We start from the raw sequence: 26,852 nt of genomic DNA, 5'->3' as shown, positions 1-26,852 counted from the left end.
ATAAAAAACTTGGTAATACATGAAAAAACACAAAGAATAATTAAAAAAAGAAAATAGACGATAATAAAGACAAATAGAAAGATAAATAAAGAAACAATTAAAAATACTAATATCAAAATATATTCCTATCCATAAATAATATCATAAAGTTAATATATAGTCGCTGTGAATAATATATAATAAAAGGATTTGTTTCATTTATAAAAAAGTATTGAAAGTCAGGAGTGAAAGTTGAAAAAAACTGTTCCTGATAATAAAGGGATTGGCCAATCTTTTCCACAGTGTCTCTGATTAGGTTAATATGCCTCGTAGATTAGATTTGATTTGGGTATATGAATAAATTCCATTAGTGTAATAACCTAATCCGCTGAGTACGATATCTCAATCCATTAAATACAAGGACATTGTACTCAGTAAACTACCATGGTACTCAAGGAGTTAACAAAGTAACTGCAAAATAGAGAAATGTAAACTACCCTTCTAACTGCTTAAAGGTTCATCATTAGCCTTAACTATGTATCTAGTATAACCACTTAACCCTTTGAGGACGATGGTTTAACTCTTTGAGGACGATGGTTTAACTCTTTGAGGACGATGGTTTAACCCTCCCGGACTCAAGGGGTTAGTGAACCATATTTAATACAATGGAGTAACTTAAACCTCATTTGTCTTCAGAACAAATTAAATCATCTTAGGTCTGCTGGCTAGACTCTTCAGGTCAGTAAACGATTCATTTCAGGTTGTAATGATATGTAGTACCGTCAACACTGTCTCTGAGATGTTAAGGGTTCGTGTTAGGTCTGTGTTGCTTGTATTGTGGAGGTGTTTTATCTACGTGTGTGTGGAGGGTGTGTGTGTGTGTGTGTATGTGTGTGTGTACAGTATGTGTGTGTAAGGGTACGAGTGTGTATGTTAAGAGGGAGACTCTCATAGATACTGCAGTATTATGACAACTAATTAACAAACATTATATTAAGTAAAAAAAAATCTAAAGTTCGTTGATGCAAAAAATAAAATCCAATAATCTCTTTTACGTCTTGTGGATCACATTACTTTTATGTAAACAAAACACAAACATGAAAAAAAATTAATTCGTAGTAGTTTTGTTTGGTGGTGTAAAAAATATTGTAAAGGAGGAGTTTTCTTAATGGCAGCTGAAGGGGAAATTACTTATTACGAATGACTTTTATTATTGTTGTTAAAAATATTACCATTATTATTGTTTGTTATTATTATTATCATTGTTAGCTTTATCATATTATTTCTTCCAGTTGGGTTTGCTTTTAATTGTCATAGAAAATAAGAGTAACAACGATAATAGAGAGGTAAAGAAAAGGAATATTGAGAGGAAGAATGATGACGACAAACAACCAAAAAAAGCAAAAAACGAAAAAAAACATTAAAAATCTTGAAAAAACACAATTTAACAAAGTTCCTCATTTAATAAGAAATAAACCTTATGAATATTTAACAATTTAACATCTTCATTTGAGATTCACCCCTTGGAAGACAGTGAGACGGATTTGACGCACCACATTCAAGAACGACGTTGGTATCAAAACAACAGTGGATGGTGAGATCAGTGTGAGTATAAGAAGAAGATGGGAATAATACTCAATAAAGGATATGTAGATTAATAAAAAGGTCAAAATTAAGAAACTTATGATAACACAGACGCGGTTAAAATATAAACACAAATGAAACGAGAAGGAGATAAATAAATAAGCAACAAGATGATTGAGTGAAGGAAAAACAAATTGACGAAGACTGGAAAATAAAGAAGAAGAGAAGGAAGAGAAAGAAGAAAGGAGAAACACGAAAACGATAATGCAAAAAACATAACACAACGATGGACAATAAGGTATGATATCACTTAACATATATATACGTAGATAGAAGAATACAATAATTAAAGTATATTAATAAGCGATGTGCAAAGTAGGAGATGAAATAAAAAGGCATACCGTCGGAAGGTTTATTAGTGTCAGTAATCACAAATCTAACTGGAACCGTTATTGAAGGAGTTGGCTACTTGTCTTGAAGGATCCTGTGAGAACTTCCATGATGAGACGAAACTGTTGTTGTAGCCTGTGTGTGTGTGTCTGTCTGACGCGTCTTCTTTACACACACACACACACACACACACACACAACACGACACAACACAAAACACACACACACACACACACACACACACAGGCTACAAGAACAGTCCCATGTCAGTCTTGAAGCACCAAACATGACTCCTTTAAAACATTTAGTTTCGACAATTCTTTACCACTTAGACTTTCAATACTTCACGTAAATCCTTAGCAACAATCTTCAAGAAATAAATTCACGAGAAAAATAACATGTGACAAATTGTATAATATTTTGTTATATGGCAAATACTTCAGCATACCAAGATGTCTTATGAACTCACAGTGACAAACCAACAAAATGCAATGTAAAAGAGGAGGGGTAAACCTTGCTTCATCTGCTTCACTCATACATTCTTAACATTTATTTACATAATTTCTTTATTGGTGAAGCTGCATATACATAGAGAGTAAAGAAATATGCATAGAACCCCAAAGTGCAGTTCAACCTATCAAAGCATCTATACCTAACGCGTGACCCTACTTATAAGTAAATAAATGAATATATATATATGTATGTATATATATATAGATAGATAGATGTGTGTGAATTACAACTCAATGAAGAAACTTTTTTTTAATATTTATCTGAGTCAAATCGTGTATAAGGTTGTTATCTGGGATCTTCTTGCTTCACTCAAAGAAAAAACAAAAGCGGATTCGTGATTTACCTTTTAGCCGTGTATAGTGAACAAGACCCGGGTCCTTAGAGGCCCCTGCCACAAATATTTCTCGTCCCTCAAGATCTAAAAATGTACCGAACTGATTGACTTACGTTAAAACACAGAACTAACGACAAAGCATAGTATCCAAATGATTCTAAAATCCTACCTTAACTAGATCCGTTCAGTTAGCATCAGGTCAAAATGAGTGTTTGACAAATGTTTCCAAAGACTTTGTTCCTTGGTGTTGTCTGGTGTTAAGTAAAGGTATCTAGTTATGTTAGTCTTTGTGTGACCTTGATGCTAAACTATAGACGTCATGTTAATGTTTTAAGTTAAGGAGTTAAATGCATTTTTATATCTTACGAGAAATATTCGCCGTAAGAGTCCCCGTGTACGTGGATCTTGGAGGCCTGAAGCAACAGCAAGATATCGCAGTGTAGTTAACGTCACATGCTTAACTCTGTGGAAGATTTATGGGAGTATCATGGAAGAACGTGATTTTGCATTTAAAAAAATAATTAATAGAAAAAATCTCGGCCCAAAAAATATATCACAGGTTGTCAAATTTTGTATCGCAGTTTTCATGTGGTCATAACGCGGCAGCCCAGGAGTGTACCACACTCTTTGTCGAGCAGCTTTACTTCTTATTGAGGCGGACCTTCCACCTCGGCCACCAACCAAGTGTCAGTGTCTCAGAGGCGGTCAACCGTGTAGCCTCGATCTCTGTGGCTCAGTTCTCCTCCTCCTCAACCATCTGGAGACTTTCATTCTCTTTCTTTCTCTTCATCTCTCTATATCTTCCTCCTTCTCGATCTCTCACTCTCTTTTTCCGTCTCTCTCTCTCTTACCTACAAAATAGAAAGCTTTGTATTGGCTAAAGTCTCCTGTGACTTAGTTCCTTCCACTCCTTCAGATCAGCACACTTAACTAGACGGGAGAAGATGTGCTTATCGAAAGGCACAAGCACTTGGAAATTCTTTTGTTTTCATGTTTATATAGATACAAGTCAAGATCAGTTTCACGTAATGTACAGAACTGTAAACCGTCTAACAATAAATAGTTATCATACGGGAATTAAAATACCAAAGAACAGAAAAGAAGTAAACGATAATCTTCAAGACCATATCAAAATTGCTGTCATCAGATCTGCCCAACAATGATACAGGGAGAGACTAGGACATTACACTTCATTAACATGTACTAGGACATTTTTTTTTAGTTTTTTTTTTTCTGGGAGTGTCACCCTCCAAGAAATTCGCTATTGCAACCATTCACGGAGCCACACACAACTGTCGGACACCGCGAGCTAAAATAATGCACAAACAATTTGCATACTGACAGTGATGTCTTATAAGTTACATTATTGCAGACCTACTGGCTGACCCATCACGCCCAGGAGTTAGTGACGTCACCTTCCTCAGGCAGCAGCACACACACTCACGATCAGCTGATGTTACTCAAAGTGTTGACGTGAATAATAACAAACAACAGATGCCTTTAACACCTGTAGCTATGTAGTGAAGGTAAACCTGACTCAGTCTTATTAGTTACTGTAGGAGTTTTTCACATATACATGAAAATTAATTAATTAAAGTAAGAAATATATATATATATATATATATATATATATATATATATATATATATATATATATATATATATATATATATATATTTATGTTTTATGTTACCTGAGTAGACTTAGCTAACTTCTCCGCCTGATGTGTCAGCTCTAATCAAAACCATTAACAGTATTATAGCTGACTAGTTCTAGGACACCCACCACCATGTATACATATACTTCACTCTATAGCTATACATGGCTATATGTTCATCAATAAACATTTATGAAACACTCAGAGAAAAATCCATCTTAAATCGTGTAACAAACAGTATTTATTTATTTATTTATTTGTTTTTTTTCAACATAGTTTGGCAACCAGCTGTAATTAACTGTTATGAATAACAATCAAACAAGCAATAAGAGGCACTTCTTAACTCAGGGATTTATCTGTGTTGCGAGAAGCTTCGTCCTCGAGTGAGTGTTTGTCTCAAGGGCGACACGCGAGGGAGGCCGCCGCTGAGGGTTCACAAGAGAACACCCATAAGCCTGCAAGTCCTTCGGTAAATTGAGCAAGCGTTTGTTGATCCACAGAGTCTTCCCTTCCCCCCTCCCTCCCTCCCTCCCTCCCATCTCGTGTTCTATTTCCCTCCCATTTTATGTGTCCCTCCCACTTTGTGTCCTAATCCTCTCTATGTTCTTTCCCTTTTTATATAGCCCTTGCATTTTCTGTCCCCCTTCCCACTCCACGTGTCCGCCTGCATCACCAGTACCATAGTGGTGTCATGGCGGCTCCAGTAAACAATCTTACTTATAACTGATGGGACTTATAACAACAAACAGACCCCCCCCCCCCCTCGCCTACTCTGTCAGGTGGGCGGAGTGATTCTTCTTGAAGGAGTTTAAGGATCTTACTAAAACTTGTTAAGGTGATTGTCCTCCAAAAGATCTTCATTGGTGTTGATAATAAAAAAGTATGTTTTTTGAGTGGTGGTTTGGCTGTCTATTATTATTATTATTATTATTATTTCGTGGTATTTTGGTCTCTCATTAGAGCGTCAGGGGATATAATATGTGCTCGACTTTGGTGAACATGTTCTACACCTGTCGTAAGTACAGTACTGAATACAAATACTGAAAACAATGGTTAGTCTTACAGTATATTCAACAGGAATCTGTGGCGGTTCCCGGGTACATGGGCCTTGGTACACAAGGAGGCAGTGTGTTCAGCACTGCACTCGACCACCTTCAGTTCCCAGACTGTAAAGTTAGGTACCCATTTACAGCTGGGTGAAGTGGAAGTGCCCGTAGATCGAACCAATAATTCTTAGGACAGAAGCTAGGCTCTGTCTCCACTCAACCGCCGCCTCACACCACTGGCGTATTACCGTTAATCAAATCTTAATATGATTCAGTTTGTCTTAAAATTGATTAGTTATGGATCTTAACTCAAGCTGTTTGTAGATTCTTCATTAAATATAACAATCTCCATATTGTAGAGCCGACACAACCCACCATGCTGCTCACTGGTGTTGCCCACACTGTTTATTTACATGTTGCTGGTGACGAAACTGACACCGAGAATCTCCTGACTATTACTGTACACATCAACAGCCCTCATGATGAGTCTGTTAACAGCAGCCTAATGACAGCCGCTATTATGAGGCTGAACACACGTATAGTTCTCACTTGGGTCACATAACCTCCCGGCTCTTCACTCAACACAACTCACAAGGTATTTTTTCCACACGTTTGAATTTAATTTGTTGTTATTACTACAAGTGCAAAGACCAGAATGGGATTTTGGCTAGTGAAGTCCTCCTGTTTATATCTGTATGAGGTATCAGATACTCTTAGGGACAACATCATTAAGTGGCGTCGTTAAGGGAGTATAGCGGGGGTGTTAGAGGCACCTATGATAGCAACTGATAAGACAACAATAAAATTTGGGTATTTCAAGCTAAAAAAAGGTACCAAGCAAAAAGCCTCGATCAGATATTATGCAAAATACTTCTTAACAGACAATGAAGAGGCTTGTTACCGTATAATTATCTCGTCAGGTGAACATTGGTTTCTACTCCACAACCACGAGTCTCTGTTGCTGTCTCTACGTACTAACACTCCTCTACACACAGGCAACTTATCACTCCGTGTTTTCTAATCAATCCAGTATATATATATATATTTACCCTTTCAATTAACACAACATATTTTTTTTTTCTCTTATTCTTAGACGTTCTCCTTGGGTGGTCCGCCGATGGGACAGCAGAGGCCCTCACTCCCGTCCTCTTTAATGCAGAATAATTTCCTCTCCACGGCTGTCACCTGAAGAGAGGAAAACAACATGTGAGTAATCCCATCTAGAGTAAGGATTTTTATAGGGTTTTCATGGAGAGATTAATATAAATTTATAATATCTTTCATCAGTAGAATAAACCACAGTGTTAAGTTTGTACCCCAGCTGAGAGTAATTACATTTTATATATGTATTTTAATGGTAAATAAGAACAGGTGGCAGCACAGGTGTTTATGCTCGCTCCCTTTACTTGAGTCACACTGTAAGGTTAAGCTGAAGACCACACAGAACAATCGTCTTTCTGCCATAGTTCATTAGACTGACTGAGGGGCTTAGACCAACCGTGTAAAGAGGAATTGATAGATCTAATGAGATGCGTTTATCGGATCTTTGTACTTGACCTTATTGAAGAAACTTTTGAGGTGAGTTAAAGGTGTAGTTGATTTATTATTATTATTTTAGTAGTAGTATTATTATTATTATTATTAGTAGTAGTAGTAGTAGTAGTATTGTTGTTGTTGTTGTTGTTATGGGAATCTATTTTAAAGTTATATTGGATAGTAACATAGATTGGCCCTTTGTTTTGTTATGTTGTTGTTGTTGTTGTTGTTGTTTTGTTGTTATGATGAAAACAATGTCCGTGTAAAGAAATTTTGGTATAATATATGAATTAAAAAATTTTTCTCACAGCGTTTATAGAGTTTCCAAGGTCACGTTTACCTGTTAGACACCTGACTTATTAATAAATGGAAGTCCAAAATGAAACGGATCACCAAACGATTAAACACCCTGAGGTACCTGGGAGTTTAGGTTAGGTTAGGTTAGGTTAGGTTAGGTTAGGTTAGGTTAGGTTAGGTTAGGTTAGGTTAGGTTAGGTTAGGTTAGATTAGGTTAGGTTAGGTTAGATTAGGTTAGGTTAGGTTAGGTTAGGTGTTAGTAAGAGGAGCAAAGAGTCTCTGAGTGAAGTAGGAGGAGGTACATGGGCTCCAGCTTAGTAAGAGGAACCAAGTGCGTAGAGTTCGAGAGGCTTTGTGAGTCTTAGGAAGAATGTCTGAGAGGCTCTGTGACTCTCTGAAAGCCTCTGTGAATCTTTTAAAGCCTCTAAAAGTCTATATGAGCCTCTGAAAGTCTTATTAGAGAGCGTAGACTTACCTTATGGGGGACGACTGTGTGGAACTCTCTCAGCTCCTCGGCAGGGAACCACGCTGGCTCTTCGTCCTGGATCACATGGAAGCCACACAACCTGTAACACACGCCTTCGTCAGCCACGCCTTCGTTATCTCCCTTACCCAAGCCTTCCTTAACCATGCCTTCCTTACCCACGCCTTCCTTACCCACGCCCCCTTACCCACGCCTTCCTTACCCACGCCCCCTTACCCACGCCTTCCTTACCCATGCGCCGCCTTACCTTCCTTACCCCCCACACCTTCCTACCCATGCCTTCCTTACTACCCATGCCTTCCTTACCCACGCCCCCTTACCCACGCCTTCCTTACCCACGCCTTCCTTAACCATGCCTTCTTTACCCACACCTTCCTTACCCATGACTCACCCACACACCTATACTCTCTACAATCCTGTACTCCCAACATACCTGTATCCCCTAAACACCTGTTCTCCCCAAATACCTGTTCTTCCCACACACCTGTTCTTCCACACACACACCTGTACTTCCCACACACCTGTACTTCCCACACACCTGTACGTCCCAGACTTGTTCTCCTTACGTCTGTTCTTGCCACATATCTGTACTCCTTACACACCTGTTCTTCCCCACTCACCTATACTCCCCACACATCTATACTCCCCACACATCTGTACTCCCTACACACCTGTACTCCCCACACACCTGTACTCCCCACACACCTGTTCTCCCCTCCAATACATTACCTGGTAAGAGCTATGCCAGGGATCCAGAGAGCTGATATTAACACCAAGACGGCCACCACCCCCCACGCCCACGATGGCCACTGTTCTAACTTCACCACGCCGGCATTAGCATCCCACGCCATGTAGCTCGATCCGTTCATCACCTGAGAGCCATTAAGAACTGATGAGCACCTTAGAGATATATTAGGTCGTATATAAATAGCTAGGGTGGTTGAAGACAGTGATTGCTAGGTTGAAGGAGGAAGGTGTGAGGATGACCACGACACAGACCAGCGGGAGGTAGTGAAGAGAGGGGCGACAAGAGGATGAAGGAGGAAGGTGTGAGGATGACCACGACACAGACCAGCGGGAGGTAGTGAAGAGAGGGGCGACAAGACTGGTGGTAAATTTGGCCAAGAAAACATATAAGTGTATAAACTCTTTAGTCTTCTGGAGGATGAAACAGGTGGTAAGATTACAGTTAAGGACAAGGCTGATACAAAGGGTAAGAAAAATCTTAATTGTTAGTGATTCACAACTGGATCGTGCTTCTGTAATAAAGACAGAAATAGGAGGCTGAAAGAGTGTTTACCAGGAGCTGTGGTTGGTGATATAGTTGACAGGATGGATAATATCTTGTCAGGTACTGGGAACAAACCCATTATCTGCCTCAGTGCAGGAGGCCGGTGTAGGAGTGAGGAGCTCCTTGATAAGTTCAACACAGCTATTGAATTTATTAGGGCAAAGGGAAGGATCCTTATAATATGTGGTGTCCTGCCAAGAAGGAGAGTTGGCGGTGAATGGTTGTCAAGGGCAGTTGATGTCAACGGCCGTCTTGACAGATATCGCAAGTCAAAATCAGTCCCTTTCATTGACAACTGGGACAACTTCTATGGAAGAAGGAATCTTTATGCTAGGATGCATTTATCTAGGGACCGGGGTGGCATCCCTGGTTGGGTCTCTCGAGAGGACATTTCAAAAGATATCGAAGTCCTTAAACTGCTAGGGAGCATGTGAGTACAGGGATCGAGGAGACTGCAGTGGGCGAGGGGAGACAAAACGAAAGATTACAGGACAAATCTTGGTAGGGGTGACGACAAGTTAAATTAGTCGGAGAGTTAAAACCAAAACACGACTGGGAGAAGACTCAGATCACAACGACCTTACATGTTTATAACGTGCGTGAGCAGCAGAAGTATGAAAAATCGCTATAAAAGCATTCACCGAAAAATGGAACTAACGTGAGTTACCTGTCGTACACCAAATTACAGGTTACAAAATATTACATACTGATAGGACGATTAAAAAAGGAAGCGGGGTAGCAACCTGTGTCAGGGATAATTTGAAGTGTGAAATCAATTAGGAAATAAAATTAATTGAATACTGAATCAATTTAAATATAATTAACCTTTGGCAGGACAAATTTAACCATAGGAGTAATATATAAACTTCCTATTCATGAGAGGGTAGAAGGGCAATTTATTTAGGATGGAATAGGTCTGTATAGTCGACTACTTTAATTTTAGTTAAATAGATTGGTAGTTTTGCTGAATCATTGTCAGATTTAATTACACGCCCTATTTTAGTGTCGTCAGCAACATTTCTTCTGTTACTTTCCATGCCTTTATCTGTGTCATTTACATATGTGATAAATAGTATTGGGCCAAGTACTGAGCCTTGAGGTACTCCACCAGTGACGTTACCGCAATCTGATTTAGTGCCATTAATGCTGGCTTGTTGTTTCCTATTCAGTTTAGAATATCTCCTTTGACTTGACCTCACCTGTCCTTCGTTATGACTTCACATAACCTGACGTAACTTCTCCCATGTGACCTGACCTCACCTATCCTCCTTTATGAGCTGACCGCACCTGTCCTCCCTTATGACCTCACATAACCTGATCTAACCTCTTTCCCCATGTGACTTGACTTCACCTGTCCCACCTTATGACGAGACTCCCATGTGACCTTACCTAATTTTTCCTCCCTTATGACCTGACCTGTTTGATGATGGATGAGCCAAGGATGGTCAGCATAACAGCAGGGGAGATATATTTCCAACACAACAGGAAGAAGCTGTTTGGTCTGCTGCCGATCATCAACTCAATGTCATCACTGAACCTGAGGACAAAGGGAGCGATTAGTGATGTCATAGGTCATAGGTTGTGGTCATTAAGCATATCTACCTCTTGTGTTGGGTAGCGGTGTGTGTATTATGGGTTAAGGTGAGACTGTGTATGTGTTGTGGCTATAGAAAAGGTCATGGCGGCCGATTTAGCTCGCGGTGATTAACTGTCAGTGCAATACAAGACAGGGACAATCTGGGTCTGACGAGTGGAGGGTTGTGAAGAGAGAAACTACCAAACTGGCGGTGAGAAAAGACAGCAAGGAAACTACAGCAGCTAAGTGTACTAATTGAACGGTAACATAGTCAAGGAAAAGGCTGACTAGGAAAACGCACTTACTTTCTAAGGCCGTAGACGTAGGAGACAGAGATGCACTCAAAGAAGGCGACGATGAGAAGGGGAATGTTACCAGAGAAGTCGTCGAACAGGATAAAGACGTAGTTACCAGCACCATGCGCGAACACCATACTGATAGCGCAACACACACAGCAAATGATGGCTGTTAGAGAGGGGGAGGACCAGTCAGCAGGTGAAATATACTAAGGTGATTAATCTTTATCTAACCTAACCCTATACATTTCCGGCCCAAAAGGCTAATTATAACTCACTCACTCACTCACTCACTCACCTGTCAAGATCTCCTTCCTAACGTTCGGGAAGACTTTAAGGTCGACGATAGAGGTAATGACTCCTTCCAAGGTGCCGAATTCAGAGTCGATCCCAAGAGTAAATAACATGAGGAAGAAGAGCACTGACCAGAAGGGTGCCCAGGGGAACTGGTTGATGGCCTCAGTGAACACAATGAAAGCCAGGCCCGTCCCAGAGGCAGACTGAGAGGGGCAAAGATAAGGGTGACATTAAACATAAATATCTCCTAGGTGATGGAGGACAGTGTATCTTCTAGGTAATGAGGGACAGTGTATCTCCTAGGTAATGAGGGACAGTGTATCTCCTAGGTGATGGAGGACAGTTATATCCTCGGTGATGGGGGATAGCGTATCTCCTATATGATGGGATAATGTCTCCTACTTAGGTAAAGTTAAGGTATAAAACAAAATCTCCTCGATAAATAAGTACCAAAATAAGTAAGTACGTGATTAAGCAAATTAGTATACGAGGAAATACGTTAATATATAAGTAAGATAAATAATTATCATAAGTAAGATAATGACACTCTTGAGGGTCCTGCACAAATAAGTAATTAACATAGACAAACAAGTATAAGTAAAATAATTAATTTACAAAAGTAGATACTGACGTTTTTGAGGGTCTCTTGTAGGTCACACTTGGGTAGAGTAGGCATGGGTATCTCCGTGTGTCCATCGATGCTGATCATCTCTCCTGGAGCTATTGCTAAACCATCTGTCAAGTTTAACACCTCCATCCTGATTGAGTCTCTCTCCTTGATGCACTGTTCGTAGGTTATGTGAGCCTTGAACCCTGTTGGATATAGTCTTAATGTGAGCCTTGAACCCTGTTGGATATAGTCTTAATGTGAGCCTTGAACCCTGTTGGATATAGTCTTAATGTGAGCCTTGAACCCTGTTGAACATAGTCTTAATGTGAGCCTTGAACCCTGTTGGATATAGTCTTAATGTGAGCCTTGAACCCTGTTGGATATAGTATTGGGTTTGGTAGGTGAGTCTTGAATTTGTATGTTGTATTTGAAATTTTCTGAACTATAACAAGCAATTGAGATAACATGAAGAAATAAGCTTGGATGTCTAATAATCCGGTGAAATAAGCTGAGGTGTCTAATCATCCGATGAAATAAGCTTGGTTGTCTAATCTTCAGGTCTACCCAATCGCTTATACACTTTTTTTTACCTCGAAGCTTACAGAAATGTTATCTAAGGAGGACTGGGACCCTTGAGTAATGAATTTCTAAACCTTGGATAATGGCTCGGCTCCCTGGGACACATGTATGAAAAAGACTGACCTACTGAACCACTACAAAAAAAAAGGTGAAGTACTGTACACTTGAAGTCTAAAATGAAGAGGAAGATGATTTAATGGTTCATAATAAATTAATCTTTGACCCACTGCATTTTGAGGAGTATTGATTTTTAACACGAGAAACATCTGCAACTAGAGAGAATGGGAGACATTGTTAAGGCTATAGTTGCGTCTCTCTGTTTGTCTGTCTTATCTGTCTTATCTGTCTTATCTGTCTCTGTTTATCTGTCTGCTCATTCTTCCCTTGACTGTTGACTAGCTATGTGATATTCATGTTTACCATAAAGATACAGACAACTTCATAATTATATCGCAGCAATCCTTAGTATCTTTGAGCTATTTATAAGTCAAATAAATGTGATAAGTAAAGGAATGCTTGAGTTACCCTTCCTACCAACCTATTCATAGAAAACATGTGACTATAGGGTAAACTGTGTTATTTGAAGAACTATTTTTTGCTTCCCATTAAAGTATTGTGTTATCTGTGTTTATTTCTTAATTTGTACCTTATATTCACGCGTTTATTTCTATCTTTACATTTAATTCAATATTTATTTAAACTTCGTCATTGTTTTTAGTGAGAACACGACAATTACAAAATTTTACAAAGGTTACAAAGCAAAAACTAAAACAGTATTAGGTTCTTTCAATGCAAGGAAATAGAACCAGATTTAGATGGTATCTATGCAGGAACCAAGGTATCTACAACCAAATAAGTACATAGTTCAAGTTAGTATTATATAAGTCCATTAGCCAATTCCATATAAAGTTTACAGTCAACGATGTAAGAGAGGCGAAACCAAAACAGATCATTTGTTCTCCACTCGGTGTAGGAGTCGACTCGTTCTATAATATTGTGTGAACGTTTTCCTAATGTTATCTTTGATTCATTGGTCACGGGATAATCTGTCAACGCTACCTGGAGGTGGGTGGGTTAAGCCAAGTGATCCCGTAAGCCTAGTTATCAGGTATTCTCTATGAAAAATTATTTCTCGAGTTCCAGGATCAGCAAGTCAGATTTTGAGCACACATCTTGCAATCAACGGTAAATTCCCTTCCATTCCCTCATTCATTCCTCTCCCGCTTTTATTTTTCTTCTCGTTATTTTCTACATTCTATCTTTCATTCTCTTCTCCCTATTCCTGACCTAGCACGGAGAAGACAACGACGGCGGCGAAGATGGCAGTACAGCAGTTGATGATGCCACACACCACGGCGTCGCGGAAGCAGTTGTTGTGTATCGGGTTGTAGGAGGAGAAGGCTATAAGACCCCCGAAGGCGAGACCCAGCGAGAAGAAGATCTGCGTCCCCGCCTCCAGCCACACCGTCGGGTCCAGGATCTTCCCCCACTGTGGGTATAAGAACTTATTATACACCGGACCTTAACCCTCTATAAACATTATTTATATATAACAGCGTGTTCAATAAGTGACACAACATATATAATATATATGCTAGGTTAAAGGTGTATATGTTACGTTTGGTCGTTGAGAAGAAACAATTTATCGTAATGTGGTGACCAGCTGATATGTAACTTTCAGAAGATGTATTGGTTGCATCTCAGTATTTATTTAATATGTTGACCATTATCTACCGCCTACGGTATATTTGACATGATATACACACCACATATATTTATAAAAATATTTTGAATCAGTTCTTTTCTATTTATAGAAGGAAGGATAAGTAAACTCAGTAACAAAAAATAATTAATCGTTAGAAAGTGGGGGCAGCCAGTAGTCCACGTGTCATCAGTCAACAAAACACAGTGTCGACTGTGTCCTGTGGCTGTGGGTGTGGGTGTGCCTTGTGGTTGGAATTCTGACATACGGGTTGCTCTTTACCCAACTTATACTCTGCACATATATATGTTTATTTACATACACACTAATACTTTATGTCATTATTACTACGTTAATTTAGCTAAGTGGTACAAATAGTGATATTCATTTAATAATCAGTGTCCAGTTGTGTCTTAAGAGCTGTCAGCTGGTGTGGTTACAAGTCTATGACGTCATCATCGGGGTCGACACACCAGCGCCGCCACACGGTGAGTTATATGAACTAGTTTAGTAAATATTAAGTTTACTTCTTAATATTTTTGGACTGAATGTTCCCTAATCTGCCTGTGTGTGATTAGGTCGTGGCTCATTACATTCTGTTCGTAAATTTGCTTCGTATGTCCCTCATGAATAACATGTTAAACCGTTAGTTCACCTCGGAAAGTGGCCGTCTATCATTAACGTGGTATAACATACTAAACTTCTTCATTTATTACTCTATACATATATCCAACGTAAACCCATTCTGAATATTGGGTAATAATATATTCAAAGTAGATCAACTCGAAACAGTGAGCAATTGTCCGAAGTCGTAATGGAACCGTCCCGGGGCCAAGACAACAGTCTACTGGGGAACAAGTAAGAAACCTTCACGGGATTGAAAGAAAGTATTGGAGTAGGTCTATAGCAATACATTCAAAGTGATATTATCTGGTCACATTGTCCATGACAGATTTAACCCTCATATGCTGTCATACAAACGTGTAAACATTATATGACATAACACAATATTTGCATGAAAAAATATTCCTATCAAACCCGACTTAATTGAACACACATAGTTCAACATTCTCACCGTGTACTGTATTGTGCGTGTGTGTGAGCGTGGGCATGTGCCTAGAGACTCGTCAGCCAGAAAGGTGTGGGGATTGGATTCAGCCACACACATACAGACCCCCATGAACGTGTATGAGTAACTGTTCAGTCTCACCCAAAAGTTAGTTAACCCTCCCAGCCAGCTATTGCTCCACTGCCTGCTTCAGATGTATGAACTTAAGTCTGTTACTTCGAACCTTTAGATTCATTCATATCGGTTTCATGTTCTGGTTGGTACTGAGACAGTCTCAAACATCTGAAGCAGGCAGTGGAGCAACAGCTGGCTGGGAGGGTTGATGAACTTTTGGGTGAGACTGTATCATAATCATTGTTTACAGAGACCAGACTGGTGAACGTAATGACTTGTACCGCTGCCTCAACTACCGAACAACTCATTTAAAATTCATAATTTGCGATTTAAAAAATATCCAAAAGTTTTAACTTGAGTTCATTGAAGATTTGCTTAGAATGCGAATGTAGAATAAATGTGAATTGACGTGAGCAGAGAGAAGTAATGAGGGAGGAGGTGTACAGAGGGAGACATGTAAACAGATAATGCCCGATTGGATGTGTTTATCGTCACGTTCCTCTCACTTCCTTTATCCTTCCATCTTTGTGTTTATCTGCAGAGAGTGAGGCGCCGCGTGTGTGAGGGATGAGGTGGTGTGAGGAGGGATGAGGTAAACACACACACACACACACACACATATCCCCTCACTTGGTCAAGAATGGGTGATCCTCTCTCTCTTTCTCTCAAATAAAAGTAAATACACACACACACACACACACACACCTAACTCCTTGATCGATACAGCCGCCCCCGCACTTGGTAGCCCCGGGGAAGTTGACAAAGAAAACGGGAATTCTGGCTAGATGGGGAACTTAACTGTCCGGAAAGTGAGGTCGGGAGTTGGTCGCTGACTCACTTTGCTCGCGGCAATTTCTTAATTACTCTGTTTTGTGGCGGTAATGTTCACAGGGACTTTCTTTTTTACCTGTTGACTGAGGCCTCAGGTGTGTTTTGTGTGGGGCTTGATGCTTGTTTTGTGTGTGTGTGTGTGTGTGTGTGTGTGTGTGTGTGTGTGTTATATCTTTACTTTTGATTGTTGATTAATTAATTGAGATGTATAACTAAACAGTATACCTCTCTCTCTCTCTCTCTCTCTCTCTCTCTCTCTCACAAAACAAGGAACAGACCTCCATTGTGTGTAAACGAGCGTAACTTAAATCAACACCAATAACATCTGCCATAATGACTGTGGTTACTGTCAACTAACTAAATATTCCCATCGTCTTCAATAGTGACATCCTCGCCTTGATTGTTTGTAAATTAACTAAGGTATTACCAATATCTTACAACACTCCACCATATGTATGTAAATATTAATAAAACTAAATATAAACATAAAGGAATTATTTTATGTTGTTGGTGACGTGAGAAACTGTTTGAAAGTCGAGGCGGGAAGGAAGGTGCGTAGACGAGGCGATATTGTGTACCGCCCGACACTGGAAGCCCTGAACAACACTCCGACTTTAATTCATCGTCTACCCGCGACCACAAATCCATATTCTCTCTCTCTCTCTCTCTCTCTCTCTCTTTTCTTTGTTCCATTTTGCACTATCGATTCTTATATCGTTGATTATTGACCCTCTTTTGTTTTGGTTTGGGGAGAAAGTTTAGTTCCAGGTGTTGATCATGTTTTTGTTATATTCACATCCTCCTCCTCCTCCTCTTCTTCTTCTTCTTCTTCTTCTCCTCCTCCTCCTCCTCCTCCTCACTTCCTTCCCTTTCACCTTCCCCTCCTTACCTCCCTCCACCTCTTAACAAGCATTACTGCTCCCTTAAGTGGTCAGGGTCACCACTTGTCCCCCTTATCCAGGTCACAGAGTCTCTACCACTGAGGGATCCCCTTAAGTCGTCAGAGCTGTGTAATGAAGACCATAGGGACGGCTCACTTAGGCTCCCCTCATTAATTTTTTTTTAATCATACAAGGGTTCAGGGCTGCCCATAGTGACCCATGATACTTTAGGTGCCGCTCAGTGACCCATGATAGTTTAGGTGCCGCTCATAGTGACCCATGATAGTTTAGGTGCTGCCCATAGTGACCCATGATACTTTAGGAGCCGCTCACAGTGACCCATGATAGATTAGGTGCCCCTTACAGTGACCCATGATAGTTTAGGTGTTGCCCATAGTGACCCATGATTGCTTAGGTGCTGCCCATAGTGACCCATGATAGTTTAGGTGCTGCCCATAGTGACCCATGATAGTTTAGGTGCTGCCCATAGTGACCCATGATAGTTTAGGTGCTGCCCATAGTGCCCCTTGATAGTTTAGGTGCGTTCACAGTGACCCATGATAGTTTAGGTGCTGCCCATAGTGACCCATGATTGCTTAGGTGCTGCCCATAGTGACCCATGATATTTAGATGCTGCCCATTAGACCATGATTATTTAGGTGCTGCCCATAGTGACCCATTATTATTTAGGTGCTGCCCATAGTGACCCATGATAGTTTAGGTGCTGCCCATAGTGACCCATGATAGTTTAGATGCTGCCCATAGTGACCCATGATAGTTTAGGTGCTGCCCATAGTGACCCATGACTGCTTAGATAAACAACTTTCTTCCTCACAACCACTCCCTCTCCCTCACCTCCCTCTCTCCTTCACAACCACCTCTCCCTCCCTCCTCCCTCCCCTCCCTCTCTCCCCTTCACGACATATACCCAAACCCTCCTCCTCCATTCTCTCCATCACAACACTCCCCCAATCCCTCCCTCCTTTCCTTCCCTCCCTCCTTTCCCTCCCTCCTTCCTCCCTCTCCCTTCCCTCATAACATCTCATAATGACCCAGCAGTCAGCCGCCGTCTCCACCTCACTCAAAAAGAGATTGAAACTTTCTATAGCCTGGTGTGAGACGCTGCCAGAATACTAATTACGTAACACTCCCGCCGCCTTCCTCCTGTCTGGCTGCCACTTGTTATTTTACGTTTGTTTTTGGTGATATTTAGACCGTGTATTAAAACCTAATTTAACCAAACCTAGTGGAACCTGATTTGCCCTAACCTCATTGAACAGTAATCTAACCAATACACCTTCAGGCAGCTCTCAACACACCCACACACCTTCAGGCAGCTCTCAACACACCCACACACCTTCAGGCAGCTCTCAACACACCCACACACCTTCAGGCAGCTCTCAACACACCCACACACCTTCAGGCAGCTCTCAACACACCCACACACCTTCAGGCAGCTCTCAACACACCCACACACCTTCAGGCAGCTCTCAACACACCTACACACCTTCAGGCAGCTTCCCTCAACACAGCAACACACCTTCAGGGCAGCTCTCAACGCACCCTACACACCTTCAGGCAGCTCTCAACACACCTACACACCTTCAGGCAGCTCTCAACACACCCACACACCTTCAGGCAGCTCTCAACATACCCACACACCTTCAGGCAGCTCTCAACACACCCACACACCTTCAGGCAGCTCTCAACATATGCTCCTATTCGTAAGAAGCCACCAGGTAGCTCTTTAAACCCCAGTCCAAGCGGCCAGATATACCATTGACGCCTCCAACACCCCCGCCATCCACCGCTGATATTCACGGCGCGTATACCCGAGGGAGAGCTGAGGAAAAGGTCACTGTAAATAAATTATGTTCGACCTTTCCTTCAGTGCCGACTCCCATCTACCGTGTGTGTGTGTGTGTGTGTGTGCGTGTGTGTGTGTGTGTGTGTGTGTGTGAACTAGATATACACTCATATACTTACATCAGGTGTAAAGAGGTGCTTGAGTCCATCCTCCATCCCTGGCAGGGTAATTCCTCTAACGAAGAAGATGACGAGTACTAGGTAGGGGAAAGGCGCCGTCACGTACACCACCTGTGGGGGAGTAACACGGGTTAACGGGGGAGATTATTGTGGTGTAGGGAGAAAATGTTTGGGTTTAGGGAGAAAATGTTTGGGTTTAGGGAAAAAAATTGGATTTAGGGAGAAAATGCCGATGCTACAAGGAGAAATTTGGAAGTTAGGGGAATAAAGTTGTGGGTAAATAGGGAAAATATCAGGGTACAGGGAAATAATTTGTAGGATTGTGGGGAGGAGAAAATCATACTCAAGGGAAGGACTGAATAGGGAAGAGGAAAAGGAGATAAAAGAATAAATAAGGAAAAATGACAATAAATGAAGTAGATAGTCTCATTGTTAGGGTCGGCATGGAGAACCTCTCAGCCTCCTTTTACTTCCTGTTTGATATTTCTCCCTCCCTCCTCCCCCTCCCCTCCATCTCTCCTCTCCCATTCCTCCTCCCTCGCTCCCTCCTTCTGACCTTCTTTCTCAATTCTCCCCCACTCTACCCTCTCCTTCAACGCCCCCCCCTCCCCCCCCCCCCCACCTCTCTCAGGCAGATGACAGAGAAGGACTTCACCCTTTATAACCTTGGCTGGCAATACTCACCACCCCTGTCACCACCATCACTACTACCGTTACCATCAACACCACCATCACCACCATCACCACCACCCTATTACCACCATCACCACTACTACCGTTACCACCACCACCACCATCACCACCACACATCACCACCACTATTACCACACGCCACCATCACCACTACTACCACCACACACCGTCATATAGTGCCATAACATTATCTAATATCACGTGGGAGGGGCGAACAGAGGGAAGACAAAAACTTGAATAAACGAATGAATTAACAACTGGGAGACAGGAAGAGTTAATGAGGAGAGTAATACCATCTTTTGGGTGGTAGTGGGCTGTGGTTACCTACCCTAAGACGTGGGTATGGTTGGGTTATAATGTCAGGGGAGTTAGAGAAATCATTAGGAAATATTTCGTCAGTGTCTTCACGTAACTGTAGTAGCGAGAAAGGAAGGAAAATTTCATGAGGACAACTTTTGATTTAGAAGGAAAATATAACAAGAGTGTAAGACATTTTGGAGGTAAAATATTAAGTAAAAGAAGAGGTCACTTGAGGTGGGGTAAAGAGGAGGAAAATGCTTGACAAAGGAGACCGTGCAGAAGCCGCCAAGCTCACGGGGTCTCTGGTAACCCAACACAGACTGAGGAAAACTTTACATTAAGTAGAAATTTTTGTAAGAAATATAGTTTACAAATTCATAAACTTTAATCTCACGTCACCAACATCTTTATATTAACACGAACTATTATATACACGATATGGTAAAACTTGTGGATTTAAAGTGAATCAAATTAAAAATCATATAGGAATTTACAAAAAAAAAGTTACTATAGTTATCTTAGACAAACCACGAGTATCTAAGGCCGCCAATCACATCCCTGGGTGACTTCTAAACGTACGGTGATTGGCTGGGGACGTTGTATTTGAAGGCTTCCTATTTGAACTCACCTGCACTGCTCCTAACCAATCATGGTGTCCTTGGTAGTCAACCAGTGATATGATTGGAGGGGCTTATCTGTGAGATCTTTAGCACAGTAAACACCACTCACACACACCTGGCGTCACGTGAATCATTAAGGCAGTAATTATCTTCCGTCACAATAGTTTTAGTTAATAACACAACCGATTTGGTGCATGAGGGACTACTAAGTGACACAATATTAAGTGTCTGATGTCATAAGGATGTGTCATGCAAGTTAAGGTACTACATAGGAAGTTGGGTGTCATAAGAATTTGTATGAGTAGTTGGATGTCATAATGTGTCAGATGGCACAGGATACTGGGTGTCATACAGAGAGAGAGAGAGAGAGAGAGAGAGAGAGAGAGAGAGAGAGAGCAAATTCTATCACACGAAAACAAGAATAAAACAAACCTCACCTCACCTAACAGTACAGAAAGGCAGGTAAGGTACACAGGTAAAGGGGTGTAGTGTAGGTACCATGACATCACACAGGTAAAGGGGTGTTGTGTAGGTACCATGACATCACACAGGTAAAGGGGTGTAGTGTAGGTACCATGACATCACACAGGTAAAGGGGTGTAGTGTAGGTACCATGACATCACACAGGTAAAGGTATGAGACAAGATTCGTGTTTACTCTCGGTCCTAATTACCTGCCGTGACAACTTTGACGCGACAACACACCTTACTGACGCTTATCGATCAACAGTCTTGTCTAAGTTAATTAAACATCAAAGTCAGGCGAGAGAAAATATACTGAAGAATTTATGAAGGATTGCATGTTTATATTGTACCAGAGTGAGGTGCTAGTAACTGTATCGTGTACTAGTTGGGGGGCAGAGTAAAGTGCTATTAATTATCCTATCATCCGTCACCAATATCCTTACATCAATTCCATACCTGATCATCCACCCACATCCTGTCATCCATCCATCAACCCACACCTAACCATCTTGTGATCATTACCAACATCCTATCCTATATTACCTTTCCGGAAGATGCAATACCCTTGGCCATGCAGAGGTAAGTCAGAAACCACGCCACGAGGAGACACACTGCGATCTTCCAGTTGAATCTCTCGGGATGGCTAATGTCCTGTGAGATCTCCAATGTCTCTCTATACCAGAAGTACTCGGTGGGACTGCTTTTCTGTAGGGGTGAGACGCCATTAGTAACGTGGGTGGGGGAATTTTTTATGGATGGGGGAATTTTTTAATGTTGGTGGGGAGTATCTGGGGATTTTTTATAGTTATATTAAAGATTTTATTGGTACTCTGTGGTAGGGAGGTATATAAGAATCCCTAAAAAATTCTTAAGTTACTCAAATTCCCCTAAAACCTCCCTAAAATTCCTCCCCCAAAATCCCTATAATTATCTACTTCAGAGTCCTTGGCATCCTTCCCTGCCAGTGACGTGACCACCATAGGACTCACCGCACACTCTCTCACAATCCTGTAGGATCCGTTAGCGTAGTATTCCTTGGGACATTCTGACCAGGGCAACGGACTCCTGAAGCTCTGTAAGGGAAAGAGAGAGATCCTTCATTAGTCTTATGGTATCCTACAAGAGCAAGATGAATAACTGTGTAAAAATCCTCATTAATGAAGGTAATTATCATGAATAACAAGGGAGGGTGAATGACGAGGCAGCACATTTTATCTCATCCTCAAAAATATATTACATCACAGTGAGGGTTAGGTTAGGTTATGGAAAAGGATAGAACACTATAACCCCACCCCCCTCCCCCCCTCTCCTCCCTCACCCCCGAATCCTTCCCTCGAATCCCTTAGTTTTAGGTGCTTCAACTACCAGGGTTATTAAGCACCGTTCACTAGGTCTTAGTCTTAGGTGCTTCAACTACCAGGGTTATTAAGCACCGTTCAATTGCTCTCAATACTTATTATGAAAGGAAAGAAAAACACGAGGTTAATTGACACTTCCTACCAGCGATCCACACCTCTTCCACCCTCCCCTCCACACCTCTTCCACCCTCCCTTCCATACCCCTCCACACCCCACCTTCACACCCCATCCACCCTTCACAACACCCCCTCCACGAGTGATTACTGGGGCCGGGGGGGGAGGGGAGATGTCCTTGTGTGATAGAGGGAGGCATTGTCCCCTGGGAGTTGTAGAAAGTTAGGATAGAGTTGGCTGACCCTTTCTGCTCACTCCCTGGTAGAAAGTTGACTGATTGAACTATGAATAGATCTAGGAGTGAAAGTTGTTGTAGTTAATGCTTGTGTGTGTGTGTGGTACGTACCCCGGCGAGGTAGTAGAGACACCAGGCGATGATCGTGTTATAGTAGAGAGCCACGTTGAAGGATACGAAGGCTGAGGCCACACCGATTCCTCCACAGTACGGCGACACCTGCAAGGTTAGGAGGTCGTCAGTGTGATGGTGGTGGGAGTTAGTCTGGTGGTTGTGGTGTTGGCAATGGTCGTGTTGGTTGTCAGTTTGGTAGTGATTATGGTGATTATGATTGTGGTCGTTATTGTGGTGATAATAGTTGTGGTCGTTAGATTAGTGTTCAGGTGAAATAAGCTGGGTGGGGCTGATCTTCAGGTGATCCGGTCAAACTAACATTAAGCATTGTTCACATAATGCTGAGGGCGTGTTAAGTGTGTGTGAGTACCACTTTAGAATGTCAACGAACACATACCTGATTCCATACACCAATGGCACCTTTTCTGAGTCGCTGTCCCACTGCTAACTCCAGGTAGAACACGGGGATGCCCTCCACCGCCAGCATGATCAAGTAGGGGAACAGGAAGGCTCCTGGGGGGAGGGGAGACATGGTTCATTAGCTTAGAATGATAGATACAGAGATAAAGATATAAACCAATAGTCAGATATACGTATAGCTACAACAGAGTGATGGAGTATTGGTTACAGCTGCAGTACTGAGGATGGTCGCACGCCTGGCAGTGGATATAATGAGACGTGTATGAATAAACTCCCTCAAGCAGAAGATCTCAGTTCAGTGATGTCTGCCAGGCTGACTGCCGGCCCCAAAGAGGCTTGTCATAATGATGTTTAACATAAATGTGATTAAATTAAATAAGCTAAAGGGCATTCGTCTGTAGAGGTAAAGGACATGACACCTGCTCTGATGATGACACAAGGCTGTTACCATCACTCGTATATAAACACTAGTTGAGTTACCCGCCTTATTCCGGGTTGAGCGACGACAGATAGTGAACTACCCGCACCTCCCTACCATATTTCAGTTCTTCAAAACTGTTGATATGCATCCGACCCGGAGGTGGAGGGTGAGGTGTACAGCCCAGTCTTAATAATAAATTGAACCGTCTCACACCGACAGCGAAGATACGTACGCCACACGCCGGAGTGAGTAACCTAACTTGGAAACCATTGCATCAATTCATAGACACGTAGCGCGAGTGTGTAGCGCAGCGGTCGGTGTGAGATGGCCTTTAGCACAACAGTCTGGGATGGCTGGCGGTGTTGAGACGTCTGCCAGCCGTACCCAGTGACTGGTCAGTACTGGCGGGCGTATGAGGTCCTCCACCCCCGAGTGTCTCAGCCACTCCCCCTTACTGTGTCTCTCCGTCAATAACCACCCCAGAGGCTCCATCACCCACTATAACCACCCCAGAGGCTCCATCACCCACTATAACCACCCCAGAGGCTCCATCACCCACTATAACCACCCCAGAGGCTCCATCACCCACTATAACCACCCCAGAGGCTCCATCACCCACTATAACCACCCCAGAGGCTCCATCACCCACTATAACCACCCCAGAGGCTCCATCACCCACTATACCACCCCAGAGGCTTCATCACTATAACCACCCACTACTATAACCACCCCAGAGGCTCCATCACCCACTATAACCACCCCAGAGGCTCCATCACCCACTATAACCACCCCAGAGGCTCCATCACCCACTATAACCACCCCAGAGGCTCCATCACCCACTATAACCACCCCAGAGGCTCCATCACCCACTATAACCACCCCAGAGGTGTCATCACCCACACAGACACCATCACCCCGACGTACCAGACAGAGGGACATCTTGAGACAGGCGTTATAATGGAAGCACCGAGGCGAAGTATTTACCATAATCAAGCACGAATCTCAGGCATGATTCTCGCGAGGCGCTTCTTTTCAGGGAGAATATTTCCGAATCTGCCTCGTGTTTGTTTAGTCCTCTCACGCCGTAATACCGACTTGATCTAAAGTATTAAGAAAGGGAGGGGGGAGGGGAAGGAAATGGAGATGGGAAGGGGAGAAATAAAATAGATGGGGGGAACTAAAGAGGTATTTGTTGTTATATTATAGGTATCAACTTTTTTTCGTCTGCTTTGTGTTGGTCCAGTCCTCTCTCGCACTAAGTAATGACCAGACTTACAGTATAGTGAAGGGGGGGTTGGGGGGTGGCTAGGACGTTATGTATACATGTTGTTGTTATATATGACTAATCCTCACATGACTCTATATAGTTCCTACCATAAAGGGATTAATGAAAAATAAGTTCCCATCACACCAGCCAAAAAAATTGTTCCTCTCTCTCCCACCAAGTCATTAAACTTTTCACGTGCGGCTTAAATCCACGGTAAGTTGTTGTTGTTATTAAGGTGATTATACACACACAAACAAACACACACAGACACACACACACACACACCCGGGAAGCAGTTGGTTGTCATACACCGTCGCTCTCTCGAGGTGTGGGAGCGTCACAACCCAGTATCGACCGACCGCTAAAGCTCTACCCTGCCTTGCTCGCCGCCGTAGACACCGAGTAATCGAAGTTCCCAGAGCTCTGTCTTCTGGGGACGTGAGGGGAGAACCTTCACGGTGTTTCTGCTGACTGTCTCAACATCTGGTACTGGGGATTAAATTATCGTTTTGTTCGTCGGTTTATCAGAATTTGTACACTAAGTTACCAGTTAATAGAAGTTAAGATATAGAATTACATTAAGACACTGTATTAACTAGTTACGTTCACTTGACACCAGCTAGGAAGCAGAATTACAGAGATTTTGCTGTAATTTAGGATCACCCTCCACCCTGCCAATAACTGGGGTCGCCCTCCACCCTGCCAATAACTGGGGTCGCCCTCCACCCTGCCAATAACTGGGGTCGCCCTCCACCTGCCACAACTGGGCTGCCCCTCCACCTGCCAATAACTGGGGTCGCCCTCCACCCTGCCAATAACTGGGGTCGCCCTCCACCCTGCCAATAACTGGGGTCGCCCTCCACCCTGCCAATAACTGGGGTCGCCCTCCACCCTGCCAATAACTGGGGTCGCCCTCCACCCTGCCTGGGGTAACAACTAAGGTCGCCGCCTCAACAAACATGGGAGAGACGGGTGGCGGAGGAAAGTGGCTCTCGTGGGGGAAATTTTGTGTTTGGGGGAATTTTATGTCAGGATGAATCCCTTAGGGCAACCTGATTTGGCAGTGGTTCTCTCTCTCTCTCTCTCTCTCTCTCTCTCATTCTCTCTCTCTCTCTCTCTCTGTTTATAGTGATGGAATAATACAGTTTCAGTAATTACAGGTGTCGTCTTGACACAGTGAAATAATAAAAATAAATAAATCTCCATTTATTTTCCACTTTTACAGATTCTTACGTTAAAATTACCTCCCTCAGTGTCTTGTTAAGGGAGAGTCTCAGTGTAATTTTGTCTTCCCCATTTTAAACATTAACTTAGTACAGTCAGTCACCAAGTTAAATACAAACTAACATACTTTTACTTAGGGTGAATATTTAATTTAGGAACTTTTATTAATATAGACCATAATAAAACTAACCTAACCCAACACTAACCTAACCCAACACTAACCTAACCTAACACTAACTTAACCTAACCTAAGGCTGGGGTGGCTATTCTTTAAGTGATCTAAGCTTCACATATGTCCGCAACTGTACATTGTAAACTGCTTCAAGAGTGACCGTCAATATGGGCTATAATTCTATTCATTTTGTGTGAGATGGTTGACTCTAGGAGGTCCTTGTGGCTTAGCACTGTTTTGACCAGTCAGTGTGATTATGGAGCAACTTTATGAGGAACGCCCGTAATAGTTCCTCCTTCATCATCATCATCATCATAATTCTTCTTCTTCTTCCCCTCCTCCTCCTCCTCCTCCTCCTCCTCCTCCTCCTCTTCAAGTATTTATTATCATAGAGGGTTA

At 42.2% G+C, this 26,852-nt stretch overlaps 1 protein-coding gene across 2 annotated transcripts in view; it reads right to left on the bottom strand.

The window, feature by feature from the left end:
* Positions 1 to 1,961: 1,961 nt before the first annotated feature.
* Positions 1,962 to 26,852, bottom strand: part of LOC121854687 (sodium-dependent neutral amino acid transporter B(0)AT3-like) — a gene marked incomplete at its 5' end in the record, with an annotated part of 57,895 nt that continues 33,004 nt past the window's right edge. For both annotated transcript variants that reach the window (XM_042349390.1, XM_042349391.1), the window contains 13 exon segments: positions 1,962 to 6,687; positions 7,811 to 7,901; positions 8,549 to 8,691; positions 10,527 to 10,647; positions 10,992 to 11,151; positions 11,281 to 11,482; positions 11,911 to 12,092; positions 13,756 to 13,957; positions 19,052 to 19,162; positions 21,672 to 21,833; positions 22,118 to 22,201; positions 22,947 to 23,054; positions 23,347 to 23,462. In XM_042349390.1, coding sequence (XP_042205324.1) covers positions 6,592 to 6,687; positions 7,811 to 7,901; positions 8,549 to 8,691; positions 10,527 to 10,647; positions 10,992 to 11,151; positions 11,281 to 11,482; positions 11,911 to 12,092; positions 13,756 to 13,957; positions 19,052 to 19,162; positions 21,672 to 21,833; positions 22,118 to 22,201; positions 22,947 to 23,054; positions 23,347 to 23,462 — 1,778 coding nt within the window.

Source organism: Homarus americanus, unplaced genomic scaffold, assembly GCF_018991925.1.
Source record: "Homarus americanus isolate GMGI-L3 unplaced genomic scaffold, GMGI_Hamer_2.0 scaffold53233, whole genome shotgun sequence".
Classification (NCBI taxonomy): Eukaryota; Metazoa; Arthropoda; class Malacostraca; order Decapoda; family Nephropidae; genus Homarus; species Homarus americanus.
Note: the sequence above shows the minus strand (reverse complement) of the source record. Positions and strands in the feature narration are given on the sequence as shown.